Source organism: Mastigoproctus giganteus, chromosome 1 (genome assembly GCF_048544385.1).
Source record: "Mastigoproctus giganteus isolate SK-2022 chromosome 1, ASM4854438v1, whole genome shotgun sequence".
Taxonomy (NCBI): Eukaryota; Metazoa; Arthropoda; class Arachnida; order Uropygi; family Thelyphonidae; genus Mastigoproctus; species Mastigoproctus giganteus.
In genome coordinates this window covers 23355555-23379095 of record NC_143575.1, presented here as the reverse complement: position 1 = coordinate 23379095, position 23541 = coordinate 23355555, and the positions used below count along the sequence as shown (strand labels likewise).

Sequence of the window (23541 nt, the reverse complement as noted above, 5' to 3'; positions counted from 1 at the left end):
AAAAAACGGTTGTTAGAGGCTACCAAATTGTATGGCGTTTTAATTGCTATTTTTTTTTTAAATTAATTTACACTACCATAAAAATATATTTCACTTTACGATACGAAAGTTGTGTGGCAATAGTTGCAGTCAAGTACTCTTAGAAATAAAACCACTTAAGAGATTTTTCAATTCTAGGAAACCTTCATATTATATAATTTTGATGGGCTATTGCGCCTGTCTATTGCGGTACACAACGTTCATGACCAAATTAGCCACCCACCGTAAAGGTTTAATTTCATGATTTCCTCAATTTTACCTTCTTGGAACCATTCAGGAAAGACCTTGATGGAAAGACAAGAAATACTCCTTTAATGGGTAATAACTAACACTCTCACACTAAAACAATATCACAAAGCCTTATTTCGCGCCAAGCATCCTTAAGATGAGAAAATAGACAAAAGAGCCGCCAGCTTAGACAACGAAAACCCAAAATTCTTGTACATTATATGAAAGTTGCGAAAAATTGGATTTAAATATTAGATCCAAAAGATTATATGTTTGAACAAGTGACTAAAAGCTATTTCAATTGTTTTAATAATTCATAACCATTAAAAAATGTTTGAAACAAGGCACTGAATATTCCATTTCGTTATCTTCAAGTAGATTGAAGTGGAGGCTTCTGCTAAGGCTATTTGTTCAAGTCTGAATGATGGCATGGAGGATTGTTCTGCTGGATCAAACGTTCGATGTTTCCAAACCAGATCGCTGGAGATCTCAGTCACGATTGGACATCATCAGTCAGTCGGCCCTGAAAATGTAATATCCAATACTATATATACTTAAGAATGGTATTTAATATAATAAATTTCAATGTTATATTATTCATTTTATTATCGTTTTAAAGCTTGCCTAAAGTTAAGCTGATTACGTTTATTGTTATTTTTTTAACGTAAATACTTTCATTCTTTTAATGATATTTAACATCCTGATGTAATTGAACGTGATAAATGTAAATACGACATCAGGTAGGACTTCTCTTTCCAGAATATGCAACTCACTCGTCTGTAAAAGTGATTAGAAATAATTGGTACTCTAGTACCAATTATTTCTAATCTAATGTCGTAAAGAACACATCGGATTAGATTTTTATCTTTCTGGAATGCAGTTTTTATTGGGTTTTTTAGGAGCATCAGTGACTAAGGCCAAATTGCTCCGTGTATATTGTTTGTAAATTTCGTGTCTTGTGAGGTCGATTTTCTGTTTGCTGGACGAAAAACCCGAGTTTCCAGAAGTAAAAACCATGCCACCCTCGCCTGAGACCGACTAACTCAGCCACGTTGTGAAAAAGGCCCATAAAACTTCTCGTGGTCATCGACGGGATCTTTTCTACCCCGTGTGGAGAGGACGGAAATCCTACCAACTGTGCTACCCACGAGGACAATTCTGGAAGTCATGCTATTCTACATATAGGTAATCTGGCGTAATGGCATGCATGTTTTTAGATCTCCTAAAACAAAGTCACAGTGAGCCCTGGACCAACAGTAATTGAGTTCTTTCTCTTTGGGTTTCTGGAATACGTATGCTACTGCATCTCGGAAATTCGCCTGAGTGCGCCATAACTACTTAAGATTTGGAGCAGTGGATGGAAATTGGCATGATGACGATAGGAGAGTCGCAAGCTGAGGTTGCCAGAACCTTAAACATGTCAAGAGTAGCACGCGAGAAGCAACCGCAGAAGGAACCATAGCGGTCCAAACGTTTGTTGTTAAAAGCGTTTACTATAGTTTGAAACGTATATAATTAAAAGTTTTGATTTGAATAAATATTTCAATTATGCTTTTACAACGCAGTGTAGTGTGTTTCTTCATTAAATCGTCAAAAGAGTAGTAATTTTCAAGTTGCATCATCAACGTCATGAGAAAAGACAAGTATTTCAACAAGTAGCACTATCTGTACAGCTCTCATCGGTTACACCAAGAAGAGTTCCAAGGCAAATTTACATTCAGAAGACTTCAGGAAAGAGGTAATATACGTCACACACTAACATCCTGCCATAGAAGAGCCTACTGACTGACTTGGTGCAGAAAACTCTGTTTCTGTGGCCATGACTAATGGATCAAAATTCTCTTTACAGATTAGTTCAGATGCAGTCTTGGAACTAATTTTCGTATTCTCATCTGTAGAGAACGCGGAACACGCTCAATCTCTAATAACTAATGTTAACACGCTAACATTATGGAGAGGCATCTTGGTAAACAGCCTCACCGATTTCCACGTCTTTGATGGAAGTATTAGCATTAGTATTAGCAATGGCCACAAGGTGCAATTGCTAATACTAATACTTCCATCAAAGACGTGGAGATCGGCGAGGCTGTTTACCAAGATGCCTCTCCAAGTACCAAGTACCTTAGGTGCTCCAAGTACCAAGTTTACCAAGTACCTTAGGTTATGCCAAGCACAGCACCAGTTACTAAGACTATCAAGCATTAGTATATTGTGTTTGTAGTTGCGTGTATTCTTCGGTTGGTTTGATGGACGAAAACCCCTTGTTTCAGGGAGGGGAAAAAAAAAAAAAAACCTTGCAGTGCTCGCCTGAGACCGACAAACTGTCACGTTGGGAAAAAATTACAGGCCTCATTACCAGGATTCGAATTCATGTTTTACACTAGGTGTGGGTGGACGGTGATTATGTCCACTTTGCTACCTGTGTGGGCCAGAAGCATCTTGACTGTTCAAAAGTACTGTATAGGCCATAAACGATTCATGAACACTGTTAGGGTGGTTGGTTGGGTTTTAAGCGCATCAGTAGCTTAGGCCATATTGCGCCATATGCCTGTAAATTTCATGTGTTCTGTGGTCGGTTTGCCTCGAGGAAAAATCCGCGTTTCCGGGAGAAAAGACCACACTACCCTCGTCTGAAACCGACTAACTGAGTCACATCATGTAAAAGACCCATAAGAATTCATTGCTTACTTGACGGGATTCGAACTTAGGCCTTTAATGTGGGGAGGACGGTGATTATACTAACTGTGATACCCACGAGGGCCTATGTAAGGCATTTCGGAGGCTATAGTTCCTGAATTTATTTTAATACGATAATGCTCTTTTATATACAGTTCATTTGGTCAAAAAATTCATTCAAAATTAAGACTTTCTATGGATGGGGGTGGCCAGACAATTGATCATGTCTAGGATGCATTAAGGAGACGGATTGAGTCAACCTCCTCTTCTCAGAACTCTCCATTTGCTAAGATCTGCTATTTCAGAAGGGTAGGATTTCTTATCACAAAACCCAGTTATCAGCATTTTTAAAAAACAGTATTAGAACTCGTGAAAGTTTTTTCGTTTGCAGGAGTTACACTTCCTATTTAATGCATGACTTATGCAGGACTGGAACCTCAGTTTTGGGCATATATGATTATGATTCATGAAAATAACGGCATGTTAGGGGACTTATAATAATACTCTTCCACAAAACACTTAGTAAAATTCCTTCAATTTCTTTATTTTTTGATATCACAGATTTTATCATTGTATCTTAACTTTTGGATAGCAGTGTACATTATCAATAATGTACTGTATGCGCGGTGATTACAAACGATCTTCAGAATATTTTATTACGGCGAACAGCAAACCGCATTTAAAAAAAAAGTAAAAACTGCAAAAAGTTGAATCAGTAGTTAATAATGACAGCTTTCTTCCTTTTGGGGACCTTACTACACAAAATCTGTGATTACTGTTCAACGAGATATACGAAAAATATCCCCCAGAATCTTTTTTGCATTTCTCCAGGTGGGTATCTCATTCCTAACTGGTAGAAAAAATTATTTTTATTATAATTATAATTATTATTTTATTTTAAATAAAATAATAATAATAATAAATACATACACGGAAAGGACAGAATTTATGGGATACCTGGTGCCTGGGCAACGACACGCTGTCACCCCTCTTTCTAGTGGACGAACCCACCGTTTGGCAGGTATATAGGTACACTGCATCACTGCATTCACGTAACACGGTAATTCGATGTCAATTTGGATAAAAGTCGTGAGTTAACCGACTTTGAAAGAGGAATGATAGTGGGAGCCCGACGCACGGGTCACTCTATCGCGGAGGTTGTACAGAAATTGCAGTATCTCTGTTTGACAGTATCAAGGGTGTATCGGGAATAACATCTCATTGTGGAGATCGCTGTGGGCGGAGAAAGGTGGTGGACGAACGTGGCCGTCGACGTCTGTCGGCATTGTTTCAGCCAACCGGAGAATAATAGTGGCACAAATCACCGCCCACTTCAACGAGGGAAGTGTCAGAAACGTCTCCACAAAGACCACCAGGCGATCATTAGCCGCAATAGGTTATGGGAGCCGGCGACGAGAGTCCCATTGCTAACACCACGACACAGGACTCTACGCCTCAACTGGGCGAAAGAACATCGGCACCCCTCTCTCTCTCTAGTGGACCAGGAGACCCGTCTCCTGGTCGGATAAGTCCGGTTTCTAGTTATTTTGAGCGGACGGGAGGGTGCGTATCTGGCGGAAACCGCACGAAGCTATGCACCCGTCATGTCAACAAGAACGAACTGTTTAGTCAGGTGGACATTCGGTAATGGTCTGGGGGGGGGGGTATTCAGCTAGTACACGTTGGGAACTCTGTTACGTCTAGACGCATCTCTGAATGGTCCAGGTTACGTGGCCATCTTTTCAGACCATCTGCATCGCTTCGTGGTCATCGTGCACCCACAGGCAGGGCAATGGACTCTTCCAGCAGGACAATGCTCCTCCCCACAGAGCCGTAGTGTCAACACTATCCGAAGAAGTTCGAAGAGCATTCCGCAGATTTTACCAGAATTGAATGGATTCCCAGTTCACCGGACATGAACCCTGTGGAGCATCTGTAGAATGCTGTGGAAAGGTCCGTTCGGGCTTTGGATCCTCCAACCAGGAATGCGACGGAATTATGGACAGCGGTGTAGCAAGGTATTTCCATCCATTTCCATGGATGGAAATACCTGTGGAACGCTTTCGTGAACTAGTGGACTCAATGCCTCGTCGTGTGACTGCCCTTATCCGGGCGGTAGTGGACCTACCCGTTACTAGGTGGGTATCCCATGATTTCTGTCCACTTAGTGCATATTATATTAGGATAAAGGTTACCCGAGAGAAGCCTCATCCATTCATGTGTATTATATCCATAAATTGCGTGTGTTCTCTGATGTGTCTGTCTGTCTTGCTGGACGAGAAACCTGCGTTTCCGGTAGAAAAAAAACTTGCTGTCCTCGCCTGAAGGCCGAGTCACTCAGCCACGGAGTGAGAAAAGCCCACGAAAGTTGGAATTCGAACTGGGGCCTTAACACCAGGTGTTTGGAGGAAGTGCGGTGATTATAACCCGCGAGGACTCTAGTGCAACAAGTGTTGGCCTTTTCGAATTCTTTTCTTCGTAGTCCAGTAAAATCCACGGTAGTGTCAGTCCATGAACTTAATTCACCTCAGCCAACAGCGTGAAAAATTCTAAGAAAACTTCTTACATAAGCACGTTATTGCAACACACAACCAGGACACAAAACATAAATTCTGAGGGCAACTAATGACCTAGCTTTCTGTAATCCTGAAGTTAATATGTTTTGTCCTTTTACTGTTGTGAAAGTGTACAACCCGTTATTCTTTTCCGAACCAGCAATCGGCAGTATATGACTCTGTTGCTGGTTGAGCGGACAGTATATTGACAGAAAACCCAAGTCGCTAGACGTATAACGAAATGCTTTGTTTCAGCACGATGATACGCCGCCACCACATTTTTAGAACGAAGTTACAGTATTCCTGAATAAGTAATTCCTGATTATTGGCTAGAGCTTTTAGGTTCGACTCGTTCGCCCAATATGATCTCCCCCTACCTCTATGTTTTCAAAAATTAAGATTTTGTTCCTCTAATGCCAACAACTTTATATAATAGAATATCGCTTTGATGGCAGAATTTTTTTTTAGATTTTTCTTAAATATTATTTGGCTGTAACGGTACTTGCACATCATAACTTTTTCTCCCCCTAAATAACTATTCCTATTAGAGTTTTAATTAGAATATTTGATATTCATTGGTCTGTAATTAATAAATATTAGTTTTCCTCTCCAATCAATGACGTTTTGAATGTCGAAACACAAGGAAGGAGACAGTGTAATGAGGAAGAAAATAATAAAACTAAAGAAAGTTATGTGAAAAATTTATCAAAAAATGAAGTGTTTTCGTGATGGACAACATTTCTGGGAGTAGTGCCATAAGATGCCACTTGAATACGTACGACTTGCAGAAGTGTAATTTGAAAAAATAAATGCCAGAGTTTTTTCCAGCATTTCTTTACTCAATTACAGTTTATTTCTGTTTATACTATGAGACGACCACACTGTCGGAGGAGTTAACAAGCTAGAAGAAACGCCACCGTATTAAGCAGCCACGCGAGCTTGAACCACGGTCACTCAAAACGCGTGTACTGAGGGTACTCTTGTGCATGACCTCTCGGCTGTAGCATACTTGTAAATCCATACGTACATATTCAGAATAGTATCGCTTGCCGGATCTGTAATTTCTTCGAATTGAACTGCAAAACGGTAAGTGCATATTTTACATCGTTAATGCTCTTTAATATAAAAATATAAATATGAGTAGAAAATAAATTCGAGGTGTGCCACTAAAGTTCCTACTGGCGTTGTTGCGGTCATGTTGGATGAGGTTGAAAATAAAACGAATATCAAATTTTGCTTTACAATGGAAAAATGTACAACGTAAACGTATGAAATGATAAAAACTATTTATGGTGAAAACGTTAAGTCGTACTGGAGTGTTTGAATGGCATAAGCGGGTCAAATACGGACGTGAGGATGTTCGCGAAGGCCCAAGAAGTGGACGTCCGTCAACCTCTCGAAACGAGGATAGAGTTGCAAAAGTTTGGGAAATTGTGGCAAGAGATCGTCGTTTGACTTTCAAGGTGATGGCGGATGAGCTGGATATCAGCTGGATACGGAGACGATTCGTCAAATTCTTCATGAAGATTTAAGAAAAAGGAAAGCCTGTGCAAAATTTGTGCTGCATAGCCTCACGTGTGAGCAACAACGAAGAGTGTCATCGTGCGAAGACTTCATCCAGACTTGTCAAGACAATCTTAATCTCCTCGACTGTATTGTCACTGTAGATGAATGTTGGGTGTTTCAGTACGACCCAAGACGAAGCGGCAAAGCATCCGGTGGACTTCAAAATCATCACAGTGGCCAAAAATATTTCGTTTAAATAAGTTCAGGATCAAGACGATGCTGGTCATGTTTTCGACAAACAGGGTGTCATTCACAAGGAATTTGTACCTGAATGGGAGAAAATCAATACTGCGTTCTACGTACAGGTGCTTCAAAGACTATTGAAGCGGATTTTCCTGTTGAGGCCGCATTTTTGGGATAACGGTATCTAGTTCTTGTTGCACGACAATGCCCCCGCCCATTCTGTAATTGTGAAGACGTTTCTGACGAAACATGCTATACAGATCAACTACTCACCCTACTCTCTGACTTAGCACCACAGAACGCCTTCCTCTTCCTCAAGATGAAAACTGCTTTCAAAGGAATGAGATTTGATGATGTTGAGGACATAAAAGAAAAATGCAACCGCCCAACTGAGCATCATCTCTTTGGATTCCTTCGCTGACTGACTGTTTTGAGAAACTTTTAGAACGGTGTAATGAGAACATTCAACCAGGGGCTGATTACTTTGAATAAAAATAAAACAATTTTTGAGCTCCTAGACTCTGTTCTTTTTATGGCACCAGTCAAGGAATTTTATTGCCACACTTCGTATAAATCCCAATATAACAGTTTTATTTTTAAAGTTTCCACACCGGGAAACTTAAAAATTAAGATATTAATTTGTTGCTGGTGTATAATTCCTAAATTATTCGTGCTTCTTTTATAACTGGCTATTATAGATTTATTAATTAGCTTGTTTAATTAATTTTTAATATATTTTAATACACAGCTTCTTGGACCCCCCATCCCTGTATATTGGTGCTGGGATTTATTCATTTTGGACAGTCCTCTAATGAGGCTTACTCAAAATGAATAAAGTAAAAATTTCATGGGAGGAATTTTATTAGAAAAAATGTAAAAATATGGTTAATTATTCAATGTTTGTTTGTCTCTATGTATGTTGTTAGTAATCAATGTTTGTAATTTTTAGATCATCCACTTTTTAGATTTTTAGATCTTTTTACTGGAAATTCTTTCAACAGAAGTGTAATCAGCAGTTCTGAGTTAAATTTGTAGTTCGGTTCCTTTGAAATTATGAAATATCAGATATGTGCGTTTGTTTTCATAAATTATACTATTAAGTAATGTTTTTGAATTATTTATAATATTAAATTATAATTAAATAATAAAAATGATTAATGCTAATCATTATACATAAAAGAGAATTTTATATAAATGATAAAAGCTTTTATAATTGATTTAGATAAATTTCTCAGTTTTTTAAATAAATCATAAATTCAGTTATTTTAAAGTTTTTAAACTCCTTCGGCATCAACATTGAATCGGACGCCTAGGGCTAAGGCCACATTTGCCACACCCTAGTTACGATTCTGGCTTCAAATAAATCATTATAACCAGATTCATACCAATATGTGATTCCATAGAATTTACAAAAAATTTAGTTTAATGTTTTTTAAAAAGTGAATACGTTTAAATTAAGATTTTGAAAGTGCTGTTTCCATTGCGAAAATGCAAATCTAAAAGTGGCAATCTGCGATATAGACTTTAACTGTCTTTTAAGGTGTCTCCATCTATCGACAAATCCCAGAACTATATAAGATATAATGATTCTGTATGGCAAAATTCAGTTTGGAATTTCAACGTTTAAGTCCATTTAACATTTTATCAAATAAAAGGCGCGAATTTTAGATTTTTGAATGGTTTTTCAATTACAGATTAATTCTCTTCAGTATTATTTTAATTTTTAGTTTGCTGTATTAACTGGCATTGTTTATATTTTAATATTAATTCTCAATCCCATTGTATTCTTTTAACTATCGCTCAGTGTATCATTATTCTGTTATGAAATCTGTTATAAGCAGATTGTCAAAAGTACGCCGGGTTCTGTAAACAGCTAGAATCCGGAATTCTCTTGCATTGTAACAGAATAATCATTGTACTCACCAGACTTTCATTTCACTGCCAACTGACCCATATGAGAAGGGGTTAGCGTGAGATGCGAAATATTCTGTCTCTCTTATGAACTCCTCTGACCATTTGGTCGTCCCGGAGTATAAACAGAAAATTTATTTATTTTATATATCTGTATCATTTTATTGCGTATGAAGATTCATTCATTTGACAATAAAGATTTATTAATTTACAACACGGTATGGTGTTGTAAAATGCAGTATGCTATGCCCTAATTCTGAGCCCTCGCGGTTTAAGCCGTGGCTACGACCAGCCCTTTGGCACTGTGTGGAACAGCGCAGAATTCGATTGCTGTCACTGTGGTGGGAATGTTTATGTTTTTTTTTTTTTAATTTTATTTATTTATCGTATTTCGTGGTAGATTTCATCGATCTTGGGTGAGGGTTGAATGGTTTTCTCCCAGAAATCTGGATTTTCATCCCACAAAAAATAAAAACCGAGCATGGAATCCATGCCAGTTACAGACAGTATAATGACAGCTTATTGACTTAGCTCGCACTTTGACCTTCCTCGAGCTTCCCAATTATTCGACCCCCGGTAAAGTCATCCAGATGTTGTCTACTGGCCATTTCGTTGTCTGTAGAACTGTATGAACCAATGGAACAAGTGAAGGATCGTAACAATAGTGCTCACCATTCGGTAATTTGCACATAACTGCTGAACTGCTGCTTTTATCTGTTTATGTGAGCCCTCTCATCACGATTCAAATATTTGCATGTGCACCAGCTTTCTATTGAACGGCCACAGTCATGCAAATCGCCACAGGCTGTTTCGTTTGATTTTGTGGTTGTAACCTTTAGAAATAGTGTTGGTCCTTAAGTTTTGCGCACCAGTGTAGTACTCGTAGGCCTACAAGCATATTTATAGTTGTCTAACACATTGTGTAGGACGTGACCGACTATCGGCGGAGGGGTGTCCGTATATTATTGATAGGGCAGTGTATCTTCTGTATCCTCAAATTTAATCTTGCGTAGTGCTAGAGTACAGGCCAAAAGGTATGAACTTTTGCATTACAACAATCACAGACAGAAGAAATGCGAATAAATGAAAATAGATGCAAAGAAAACTTGAGACGTTGGGTGATGACGTGTTGCCTCCTTGAGTTTAAAAACTGCACAGGCTGTTCGCCTGCAGTAATCTGAAGGCAAAATGGGATAAAGGCGTGAACAGAGGGGTGAAGTGGAAGTGGGTTTTTTTTTTTTTTTTTTGGCTGATGCTGCATAAGCTTGCTTTCTTGCATCAAATGCCTCTACTAATGCTAATGCTAATGCTATCAGACTTTGAAAAAAGTCTTATCATGAGTGCACCTTTTGCAGGAGCCACGATTCAAGAAACGAACTGGTTTCTCAAAAGCATCCATCTCAATAGTTTTTACTGACTGGAAAGCAAACGGTTCTTCCACATCTCCAAGGCTGGTAGAAAAACAATACTTTAAGAGCGAAGCTGTCGTAATCTAAGGACCGTGCTGAAAAATAGAACATTCAGTGTGCACCAAATAACATCTGAATTTAACCAAGCCCGGAACTGCCCTATTTAAACCCGTGCCATGCACAAGGAATTGAAGAAATTGGATACTGGCAGTCGCATGCCTATTCGGAAGCCATGTATTTCAGAGAAAAACGGAAAAATCCGCTTGCAGTGGTGCCGAGAACGTCGTGGTTGGACAGTGGAACAATGGAAGGAAGTCATGTGGTTAGACGAATCACGATACTCTTTGTTTCGCACTGATGGTAGGTAGAAAGTGTGGCGAGAACTTCACGAAGCGACGGATCCTGCTTGCCATGTTATGACAACCCAGGCAAGTAGAGGTGCTATCATAGTATGGGGAATATTTTGTTGTCACTGATACCGGTGGAAGGTCGAATGTAATCGGAGTACCCGAATTTTGTATCAGACCTACTGCACCTTGCAATGTTACGCTGTTATCCCGAAGTTGATGGCCACTTTATGGATGACAATGCAACAGCGCATCGTGCAAGGATGGTTTGGAGAACATGACACAGCTTTTCACCATCTTCCCCCGCCTCGACATGCACTTGATATCAGTCCTATTGAGAATGGGTAGGATATGGTGGAGAGGATATTCGGCAACGAAGTCCTCATCCTTCAACTTTGTCGCAGCCGCTCGATATTTTCCTGGAAGAATAGTTACAATTAGACCAGCATGCACTAAAACTTTCAGAATCCATGCTGCGCCGCATACTTGCTGTTATTCGATACAGAGGCGGCCCGATTCGATACTGAATAAAGGTTCGTGTTTTTTTGGCCAGTGTGTGTCTAAGTTCCGGTACCTTTCGTGTTTGGAGTCACCATTAAAATAAAAAGAAAAGATAATTTAAATTTTGAAGAACAGTACAATGGCCGTTCGTTTAGGATTGCTTTTCCAGGCATTTTGTTGCTTACAAAATTCAGAAAACCTTAATCGGGACTTTTATCCTTTGCTGGTCCATCTTCCCGGCCTGCTTCTCACGGGCACAGATGGACTGCTCGTCATTACTGGAGAGAGTGAGGTAACTGAAGGTGTCTTGAGTGACTGTGAAATTGCCCGGGTGATAGGCATTCTACTTGGTGTGTGGTTCAAAGAGGTTGCCTCTCTGGAAGAAGCTCTTAATGGGGGAGGATATGATAACAGGAGAATGACTGATGTTTTGGTATTTTGTGGAACTGCCTAGTGGTTGTCAGTGGGCTGTTGTATAAGAATGAGGAACCTGATATACTGCTGTTCTTTCTTAAATGGATTAGTTTTTTACAAGCTTCAGGCTTGTACGTTCCAGTTCCCTTCAGTTCTTGATTTATTTGAACCCTTATTTTTTATTGTTTTTTTTTTAAATTCTTTTACACAAGTCATTATTCATTTACTGTCCAATTTCAAACCAACTTTTCTTTTTCCTCATATATTCCTTCAACTTCCATTTTCTGGAACAACCTTCATACATATTTCTTGAAAATTAGTCTACAAAAATTCAAATCTAATGTGAACTTATATCTTCTCAACCTTCAGCCCTTGCATGGTACTAATTACTATAGTTTCTAATACCTCTCGTGCTGGACGACGTCACAATTAAGTCATAACTGGGGGTGTCAGCTCTTACACCATCGGTTACCTACCCGTCCACCGATGACGGGTCGTATTGCCCTAAAATGGCCTTAGTAGTACCCACCGATAAAAAGTAACAGTAGATTTCTCTATTGAGAAGGTGTTACTTATTCGAAGTATAAGAATCAGGCAACTGGTTGTGAAGGATTTTCACAATATGAGATGCTTCGTAATAATGTTTTTCATACAGTTTCCTTGGTTTACACAAAGGGCACAATATCTGTTTTACAATGCCCGTTGAATACTTCTCGTGGTTGAGGCCTTTTCCCCTTAAAATTTTATGAATAAATAGGTGTTATTTCGTGATTATTGAATTTGCTATAATAAGGAATATTTTGAATTTTTCCAAGTTGTCTCATTTTGATGGTTTCAAAAAGTAATATTATTCCTATACGGATATACACAATCGGTGGTTTATTTCGGAATACTTATGCTCAATCAATTGGTAGAGGCCAGGGAAAACTAGATGGTTGTACGTCGAAGTAAATTTGTTTCTTGCTCCGCCTGCCAGGTTGTTGCATTTCGAAAAAAACAAAAACCGAGCATTAAATTTTTGTGTACGTTTGGAAAAGTATTTTTCACAAACCTTTTTGCTTATTCCTACTTCATTTCAAAACAGTTCTTTCAAATGCTTATCAAGATACGAATGTTAGTTAATGAGTTCCTTCTGTCGATCGTAGGCAGTCGAGCAGAGAGCTCCAAAATGCAAAAACATGATCTCAAACTGGACTTGACTAATTATACTGTACTGTATGCATGGATGGACACTGTTTTCGTTTATTGATTTCCTTGATATACCAGGAGGTTTTTACCTTTCATGCAACATTAACGCACTTCTAGTTGCATAAAAGTTTCTAGTGTGAAACTGGATGTTAAACAGACAGCAAAGATGTTGCCCTTCTTTACAAACGGTAAGGTCACACCGTGGAAAATCTTTCGTAGGATGGGATGGCGGTACCTCAGTTAATTCAAGATGGCGGTAAAAGCGTAAGGCTGTCTGCTGGACACATTAGTGATAAATGACTGCTACAAAAAGGGGAAAAAAGTAGATATGACCTCAATTGTTGTAGCGATGATAAGATGGCATGTGACCAGGTGGGCATAGATGCCTGAGGATTAAAGATTATTAAGTGAAGCGAATCAGTAAAAAACACCACCTTGTGCATCAAGGTGGTATTTTCTTTTTCAGAATTTCTTGTGTACGTAGTTTCATGGGTATGATGGTTGCAGTAACGGCTTTTTATTATCCTTCAACTGTAGAAGAGTCAGTAAAAAGGTTATTCTGAATTTTACTCAATATTGCTTTTAAACACTTCCCTCTCAGAGCTATCCCCAGTGAGCAGCAGAGGCTGAACAGGAAGTATATATTTATATATATAGAAGAGTCGTTCAGTTTTACTGGTGAAATGGAGAGATATTTCCAAAGAAACTTGTCGCAAGTTGGTGGAAAATGTATGATATAGATTTCATTCTGGAATTATGTCAAGGTTAAACCTGAACTGCTTTAAATACACATGTGCAGATTCTTTTCTCCTGCCTTTGTTAAAACTTGGACTATTCAAGAGTTTGAGATTAACTTATTAAAGCAAATAATCTTTAAGTAGAAAAGTCCTTTATTAATGTTATATAAATAAAGTATTAATTAATTTTGACATTCTTTATAGTCAAGGATGCACAAATAATTGTGAAATCACAAATGCATAGTCCAAAAGTTAGGTCACAACTGCAAAATATGAAATATCAAGAAAGAGTGACGTGATAGAATTCCAGCATAATTTCAAGACTCAATTATATTGAATTTAAACGTATTTATTCCATTTTCATGAATCAAGAGTTGAAGACGGGCAGTTTTAAGCTTTTATTACGGAATATGACCACCTCCGATGATAAGAACTCATAGTAATAGATCCTACTATTCTGTAACACCAGATCTTTGCGCATGGATGATTCTAGAAGATCGGCGTGACTAATTTCTTTTCCTTAAAGCACCTCAAACAAACGCAGTCTGATTCAGATGCAGAGGTGGGTGACTCCATCCGAAATTATCCTCACTTTGAAGAAATTCGTCTACTAGCTGAGCCCTATGTAAAAGAGCATTGTCATCGAGGGCAATGAATTTGTGGTCTGTGACACTTCTCTGTTTCCTAGACTGCTGCTTTGAGCAGTTGTGTCCCCCCACAAAGATACGGAGATCGGTATGGCCGTTCAATGCGTCCCCAGACCACCAACTTGATAGTTTTGTTTTTTTAATGTTAGTGGGATATGAGCATTTTCCACGTTTCTTCCCGATGAGAACAGGGAGAGAATCAGTTTCTGCATTGAATCTCTCCACATTTGTAAAGAGAACATTGATCTTGTCTCTAGAAACTGTGTAGTCTGCACCAGGTCAGAGATGGATTTTAAAACTTTTGGCTAACGAGCTTGTCTTCGAAATATCTCTCTTGTCTCTTGGTGTTATTGCCGTAACTTTGAAATTACGATTCTTGATACGATTCTCGTTCTTAGTCATATCTGCAAGCATTTGTGTTCCCACCAGCCCTCCAATGATTTGAATTTTCCTATGTTGCATTTTACAGAAAAAGAAAATATAATCAAATGCGCTGTTTACCACTTTAGATTAGAAATTGAGTGTTACTGTTGTAGTGCGCACTTTTATAGCAGCCCGATTTGCATGTTCTTGAGCTGAATGTCGCATTCTGATATTGTATTCAGAAATATCATGTAATGTTTTATTTTTATAGGAAATTTGCTACTTATTAGTAGCAAATTTCCTATAAAAATTAACATAGAGATTTAGAAAAATTTTCCTCTTTAGCAAACTTGCTGCGACTCCATATTGATGAAGTCGTAGCAAGTTTACGATGCAAGATGATTTCCTCTACGCTCTAGTAAAGACAGCACCGTTTTCTGAGTAAGTTATAATTCGTAAGAAGCAGTTTCACAATTGTTATTGACTCTTACATTATTTTTTCGCAATTAAATTGAAGTATCTATAATAATGTCTTTTTGTTCTTCCTATGTGGCATCAAATTTGAATAAAGCAAGGAAAATTTTAGTGTACTTTAGCTTCCTAAAATTTTCCAGATGTTCTAAGTAGTGGCGTAACGGGTGAGGCAGGTGCCTTTGACGCCAAATTTGGGGGACGCCTTTTTATGGTTAAAAAATGCAAAAATTTCAAAAGAACAGTTTTCAAGGGGCGCCATTTTTTTTATTTGCCCTGGGCACCATCAATCCTAGTTACGCCACTAGTTCTACGATTGTCTAATGAGTGGAGGTCTGCGATTTTTCACATGAGACATGAAATGACTGGTCATGTAAACTATGGGAACCGCTTTTTAAAGTCGTACTTATTTTTTTATTCTAATATTTTTGATAATGTGGAGTATATACATGACCATTCCAAAAAATAACAGAACGTTTCGAATAGTATAGGTCCATCTCTAGAATAAATCCTGCGTAGCGTTTATTCAAATAGGAGCGCATGTGTGTCCCTAGTGACGTTATTCAGTTTCTGTTCGAGGTGACCTTTAGATGCATCAGATTCGTTGGTTGCTGAAGCCTATCCTAGATGTATCGTTTCAGATAGCTTATCGATCCAGTTGGTGTCTTGATCACATGAGTGAAAATTTCTCTACTGGCCCGTAACGCTTTTCCTGCTTGATGATCTCCAATAATCATGCTTCTCGTTAGGTTGCTGATCGGCTGCCTTTCCCATGGTACACCTTTAATGACTCCACCGAGACACCAGCTTTTTATAGATCTATTATGCCACATGACTCGACATGTCAAGAGCCATTTCATTGCTTAAGACGGGAGGCATATAGATATCGGCACAGTGGACCCTCTAATAAATTGGTAGGGTAGTATACTTTTTGCATAAGTGATAGATTTTTTTTTCAGTGGCTATTAAGCACGAAACATATTTTCATATTTGAAGAAAGATTATATATAGGGTAGCCAAATTATTAGAATTACTTGATAATTTTCCATCCTCTGTATTTCTGTATTTCAAAATACTGATTTGTTATTAAAACTTTAAATATTTTAACATAAAAGTGGCGATTGTTAGAATAATTATGAAAAATTCAATCTTTTGAATATGAAAGTAGACAGAATTTTTCCTCACGAATAAAAAAATGTTATTTTATGTAGTTCTTCTGATATGCCCACTCAGCGTATGTAATAACAGCCTATTGAAACAGAGGACTTTTTAGTTTTCTAAAGAATCTAGGAAGGTTGTTAGGGGAAACATCTAGTCAGGGAACATGACTACCAGCCAATCAGCTAGCTTCACTGAAAGCTGCAAATATTTTGACTTACACTGATGGCGTAAAGTAACCATAGATATGAAGGAATAGAATTTTACACAGAAAACTGGATTATTATGCAACCCTGAAATACATATAAATAAGGTTTTAATATTTTATTTGTTAAATTTTCTTTAATTACTGAGATTGTCGACTTCAGACTTCAGTTTTACTTTCCTAAAGAAGTGAACTACTAGTGCGTATGTGCACTCCGTACGAACTTCTTACGTACTTCCCAAGTAACAGAAAGAGGGGGGGGGAGGTAGAAAAACAGAAAGAGAAAATATCAGAGTTAAGATTATTTTGAAAGAGAGATCCGGTTGTATGGTTGCTCAAAAAGAAACCAGTTGAAGCAAATGGACTTCCGAGATCGCTGATGTATGACAGGACAAAAAAATGTCTGCCCACTCTGAGGTAGATACATTTTTATTGTATTTTGTCTTTCCCAAGTGAATACACAGCAGTGGATGACGAAGGTGACCTTCAACAGGAAGTGACCCAGCCGTTGTCACTGGTTTCCCGGAAATGACTTGTTTCTGGTGATCCTAAAAGAAATCCGTATTTAATGATACATATTCGGATTAAAGAACAAAATGATCGTGTTGATTTGTTGGGGTACTCACAAAGTGTGAATACAATATTTTTCTTCCTCTCCTCAGTCCGCGAAACGTAGCAAACAGGTTTTCTGATTGTAATCAAAGAAGTACTATTACCTTGGATAAGAATATTTTGCTAATGCATGATAACAATATTTATCCTTATTGTAATTAAAATGCTTGCGTCATGAAGTTATTTGTGTCGAATATGAAACTGCTGATCGATCAAATAAAAATCGTTAATAAGATCATGAAAATATTCGAAATAAGTTCTTTTATATAGGCGTGTATAAAATGCAGACAGAGCTCTAGCATCTGTGGTTAAGTTCCAAATGATATCCGCCATTGACCAATGTAAGAGTTAATGGGAAAAGTACAGTTGGGTTCCAGATCGAAAAGATATTTTTGTATAAATATATTTTAGTATCAATCTGTTTTATACATATCGATTGGCCATTAAATTTTAAAGGTGTATTCTGAGTCGAAATATAACGATCATCTGATTGTAGATTTTGTCTGAACATTCATAAAAGTACTTTTTATTTTTAATTATTATTTTGATGCCCTTTTAATGAACAGTTTTTAACTGATATTACCTTTTATATTATTATTACGATATGCATTTTGATCAGAGACGGTTGCTCATATTTATTATTTTATATCACCCCGGGGGCTCACATCTGGTGAGTATGGGCTTGGCAAACCCAGGGTCCTGAGCTGGATATCATCATTCTTCTCTTTCTTGGTGATGCCTTCTACTTCTCTCTCTCTCTCTCTCTCTCTCTCTCTCTCACACACACACACACACACACACACACACACACACACACACAGGGGGTAACTCGGGAATTTTATTATTTTTTTTTTGGCTGGTGCAGCATAAGCCTCAGGCTTCCTTGTACCATATGGCTAATATTAATAATAATAATAATACTGTTTAATCTTTTTATATTAATTGTGCAACTGCTAATAGTTATAGTGAAAAGCCTATACAGAAACCGCCAGAAGTAGTGGTAGCAGCCAGTTGGTGTCGCTTTTTGCCACACCTCTTACTGGCCGTTACTGATGTTTCTGGTGGCTCCTGTATAGACCTGCATGTTTCAAAGCCTGTGAGGCGTCATTATATTGTGTCTGTAAATTGCGCGTGTTCTGTGGTCTGTTTGTCTGTTCTGCTGGGCGAAACACTCGAGTCTTCGAGAGAAAAAAAAAATTGCTATCTGTCGTCTGACATCAACTAACTCAGCCTCGTTATGGAGAGAAAAAAAAAAAAAAAAAACAGAAAAATTGCCTGCGTCATTGACAAACCTAGGCCTTTTTCACCCGATGTGAAAAAGAGCGTGATTATATCAACTATATTATCCGCGAAGGAAAATGGCACTAAGAGACTGCTAATATGGCATCCTGTGATGATTTCGCCAACCTATCTAACAACATTTCGTTGATCTACTTATGTCTATAAAAACAACTGGATGGGGATCAGGTAATTTTTTTCCCAAATCCGGGGGGAGAGGGGCTCCGCATACTTTTGGCATGCGGAATGTAATGCGTTTGGAATGATATATAACACAGCCTCTGGATAGGCCGTGTTATATATCATTCACTCACTGTGAGTAGCAGAGTGGTTAAAATTACTATCCTCCCCACACCGGGTGGAAAAAGCCCGGGTTCGAATCCCGTTAATGTCACAAGGAACTTTTATGGTCTTTTTCTTACTCCCGGAAACTGGGGTTTTTCATCCAACAAAATATGTAAACTGGCCAGACAACACGCAATTTACAGATATAATACACAAGGTTGTATTATATCTATAATATGAGCTGACCTTAATATGACAGTTTTTTTTTTATACCACTCACTGCCTTCGTAATATTTTTAATCCTTATTTTTTTTTAGGTTAGTGTATTTTATTATCCTCCTAAATTTCACATGGGATATAAACACGGGCTGACCCCAAATATCTAGGAAAAGACCATTAATTTGATGATGTATGATGTTCTGAATCTCTGGGTTTTTTTTCATCATATTTACTGTTGGACATAAAGTTAAACTTGTAAGGCTTAATAAACTAAGCTAGGTAGCATCAGCACCAGCTTAGCGAATTCTGTATAAAAAGTCAAGATTTGTTTTGACACATTGTGTTTTCGCATTTTTTCCAAAATAAATTCTTTAAAAAATGCGACCTTCTTGCTTAATACCTCGTAAGACGGCAAAGCACGCAGTCATTTGTTACTGTAAACTTCCCTCCAGGTCAGGGCATGCAATTAGTTTGACGGGAGCATCACTAAGCTGTTCGGGCCACGATTATCGTGTTCAGGCATCTGAAATTTGCCATAGAGGGATGCTAAAATATGTTCTTTTAAGATCAGATCGCTTAAGTTCTGAATACAGTTATGGGTATTTACTGGGAGGAATCCAACCACAAATCAGCTTGGGGCAGAAAAGAGTGTTGTTACGCTAGTGATTTTGGACCTGCCGGAATCCAAGTCGGAAGTAGCTCGTATCAGTCATGTCTCAAGTAGCCCAAATGAACTTCCTGAGTTTTTGTCTTCATATTAAAATGGCTTGTTTCTTTATATCGGCTAGTAGAGTTTATTTGATTTTTTTTAGTTATTAATTCCTTTGTTTATTTCCAAGTCAGGGGCAAACTGAAAGTGTGCAATCAGTAGGAGACTTTTTATTTTTTTTTTATCTTATGCAATAAGTCAGCTATTGATTTCTCAAACGAGAAATTTTTCTTACCTTCGTTAGATAATTTCGTTAGCGTTACAACTTTCCGATAATCACTTGCTACTCATCAGATGGTGACAAGATTATTTATTAATTAAAAGTGTTTATAATACTTCAGTTATTTATTACTTTTTTATCTCAATTATGATATAATGGTACGATTCGCTGCCGATAGATGGCGCACGAGACAGACCATGTTCTGTTGAAACAAATCATTAATCTAAAAAATTATTTTTAAGGTCATTGTTTATATCGTGACTGAGTAATTAGAATTACATATTTGGCATGCAAATAACTAATGAAAACCGCGCTAAGAAACTTCCATTTGTTATATTGATAATGCTGCTTGTTTCACTTTCTCTGAAACTACTAATTAGTGAAGTTTTTCTAACGCTTTTCTTAATAAATCAAGAATTAGTGGGATATTTTCAGTTCAACTTGTTTAATGGATGCACATTTATTAACTGTAGATTGTTCACGCCATCTTTTACAATAATTTCATTTTCCTCGGTGAAGTCGTGAATCTGGTAACATTATCCTGGATGCTGCGCTACTTAATTGACTTGACACAATCTTAATGCTGACTTACGTTATCCTAAAGGCTATAAAATGCCGATTATAAATCTAAATGTAGTACATATCCCCATTGGTTGTTAGGAGACACGCAAGGTTCGTTAGGGAGAATTTCGTATCTGGACGTATTTCAGGAAGTTGTTACTTTACTTGACCCAGTCTCCCCTGCTTCCCACTTTTAAATAACGTTCGCTGTCCACGAATGTGCGCGTGGATGACATTTTGTGTTCTCTTTAAGAGGTACAATTAAAAGCATTATTATATTTGTCACTGGTCGAGGTTTTTGTACTTTTTTTCAGTTTTAGCCTACTTCTTGAATGAAATGTATGACGCCCTCCCGGTACATTTCTTGTTTATTGCCCTTGTGGGCACCACAGTTGGTATAACCCTGTTCTTCCCACCACCTGGTGGAAAAGACCTGGGTTCGAATCCCATCAATGACGCAAGGAATTTTGGAATTTTTATGGGCCTTTTTTTACAGCATGGCGAAAGTTAGTCGGTCTCAGGCGAAGGTAGCATGGTTTTTTCTTCCTGGAAACTCGGGTTTTTCGTCCAGCAAACGACATATATACACTCAATATTTGGTGATGTGCCTAAAATCCTGCATCTTATGTTTGTATTTTTTAAAGTTATAACTAAGGATCGGATTCAGAAGTGGATTATATGAAATAGTTATCCAAAAGAATCACCGTATTTAATGTAATATGTTTTAGAATTTAGGAAAGTAAACCATATAATTAAAGTTAAGATTTTAGAAATCTGAATTTTCGAATTGATTTTATTCGTTTGTGGTAACAAAATAGCTCTACATAATTAAATATCGCCCTTTGTTCTAAACATTTTAAGTTTGGTTTAAAATAGTTTATATTGTTAAGCTAGATGCCATGCATGTAGTTTGTTTAGTGTACCATAGATTAAGAATACATGTTTAATTAGAAACGTTTCAAGTTTGTTTTCAAAAGTTAGGTCAAGCTGCCATATGATTGAGAAAAAGAATGTTGACTGAAGCAAACACCACAACAAACTACAAGCAGATGGTTCAGTTAGTTTTATATTTTCAATTAAAGGGATTCAGGATACAGTGCTATAGAATTAGTACTTTTTACAATTTGACTTACGTCATTCTATGGCACACTGAGAGTATATGTTTGTGTATCCTTCACTAATCGGGAGTGTTGCTCCATTGTCAAATTAGGGGTCTCCGGTTTTTCTGCCCAGTGAAGGATCACTTCTTGGTCGGAAGGACACGTTTTGACAAAGATCTCCTGGCTGTACGCATTTCTGAAGTAGTTCCAGAAAGCTGTAAGGTGGACTGGTATGTTGAATCCCTTAAGATGTCTCGATGCTATACGAATATGGTGGAGTTTTGGGAGCACTTCGAGGTCCAAGTGGGTCAAGTGGTCGGCACACAGGAAACGCACACGAATAGTTAGTAAGTAGTCATTAAGGCGAGTAAGCTCTGCAAGTAATTGGTTGCTGTCTTTGGACACCTCTTTCACAAAGAAACAAAACTTTTGAAACACATCTTTGCATGCTCGTTCAGCATCGATATTTTCATAAGATAAGCTGTCGGTGGGAAACGTTTCATCCAAGTATTGCACAATGTCGTCAACATTGTCAATGGCCGCTTCGTCGTGGCTAACGGCCGGCACACGGCGTAGAGATAATTTTTTAAATTCATCAGGTGGTTTAGCCAAATTCACCGAGGCAACTTTAAAATGCAATCTGTGTTCTCTAGCCTTCGCCATCAAAATCATGAATATGCGCTGGCAAAAAGGGCACGCCCCGTACCGCTTGCCATCAGCCCCGGCCTTCACAAATAGGATGACCTCTGCTACAGAACCCATTTCTCATTACGGGAGAAAGCAGAAAGGGCGACAGTTAAAGTTTCCACACTTTCTATAACTTGAGACGGCCCACTAATTTGTGGCTTCTGTCTGCATATCGTCAGATAGCAAATATTTATTCCGCACAAGCAGGTGGAGATGAGAGCACTGCACTTCAGGCGCGGAGTGTTACTTCTGAATTTCTTTCCCTGCACTGGGTAAAAATAGCGGGGCGAGAAGAGAAGCGCATTTGGTTCAAGCTGTGTCACGTGTTGGCTGTTGAGGATGCTAATTTTAGCCATCTGTTCCTCCTTCATCCTACTAAGGAATGCAGACGTTCAGCATGTCTCTTAAAGAGCCCGAACGTTACGACACTTCGCAATGTATTTAGAGCTCATGATGATACATTGGTCAGTTTGCTGCCAACAGACCTTATACCGTTCTTTTGGTGTTTCCGCAATATTAGTCTTTAATTCAGCGACTTTGATTTTTACAATAGAACTCACGGATAATCATCCTTTATTAGCCCTTATAATTTTCTTTCCTTAATCACTCCAAACAGTGGAGAAAAATTGCTGACATAAGATTAAGCCAGCCTTCCTGTCAAATAGAGCCTTTTGAATAATGTTTTCGAATACTTGAGTATGCTGGACACATGACATACAGGATAGCTCTTGCCCTAACCTCTTTCTTCGAGTGATTTACAAAAACGGTTGAGATGATTAAAGCATTTCCTAGTGTAATGGTTCACTCACTATTCTTACCACCACTTTGTAGATCTTTAATGAAATTAATTTGAAAATTTCTAAGCCTGTTTATGTCGGAAGTCAGGGAGAGGAGGGTTCACTGCATCTTCATCACGGGGGCGTAACGGAAAATCGGATGGCAACTGACAGAAGTATATCATGGTCTCCTGTGGAGAATCATCGCGGGAGTGATTGTTACGCCCCTGATATTTTAGACCACAGGTAGACAACCTACGGCACTCACTCTGTGTAAACCCATTTCTGAAAATTAACAGCAAGTAGTTTCTTCATAAATATACACCTCCCTCAGTTTACCACTAGCATCTAAACTCCAACACAATTCAGCACCAGATCCGTGAAAGGTTGCCGAACCTTTTCAGGGATCTGGTGCCGACTTGACTTTTGAGTCAAAAGTTACAGCCAGCTATTAATTTTAAATGTGTTTTACCAAACTTACCTGCAGATTTGATCA

General features: G+C 38.2%; 1 protein-coding gene across 1 annotated transcript; it reads right to left on the bottom strand.

Annotated features, from left to right (window-relative positions):
* Window positions 1–622: 622 nt before the first annotated feature.
* On the bottom strand, window positions 623–22523 carry LOC150090636 (chloride intracellular channel exl-1-like). Its single transcript, XM_090379261.1, has 2 exons — window positions 21616–22523; window positions 623–790 (listed from the first exon to the last, which is right to left on the bottom strand). Exon 1 carries the CDS (start codon window positions 22342–22344, stop codon window positions 21622–21624), a length of 723 nt encoding a protein of 240 aa, XP_090235387.1. The 5' UTR covers window positions 22345–22523; the 3' UTR covers window positions 623–790; window positions 21616–21621.
* Between the last annotated feature and the right edge of the window lie 1018 nt (window positions 22524–23541).

Excerpts from the sequence above, each read along its gene's own strand:
- LOC150090636 (XM_090379261.1), bottom strand. The coding sequence starts at position 22,344 with ATGGGTTCTGTAGCAGAGGTCATCCTATTTGTGAAGGCCGGGGCTGAT.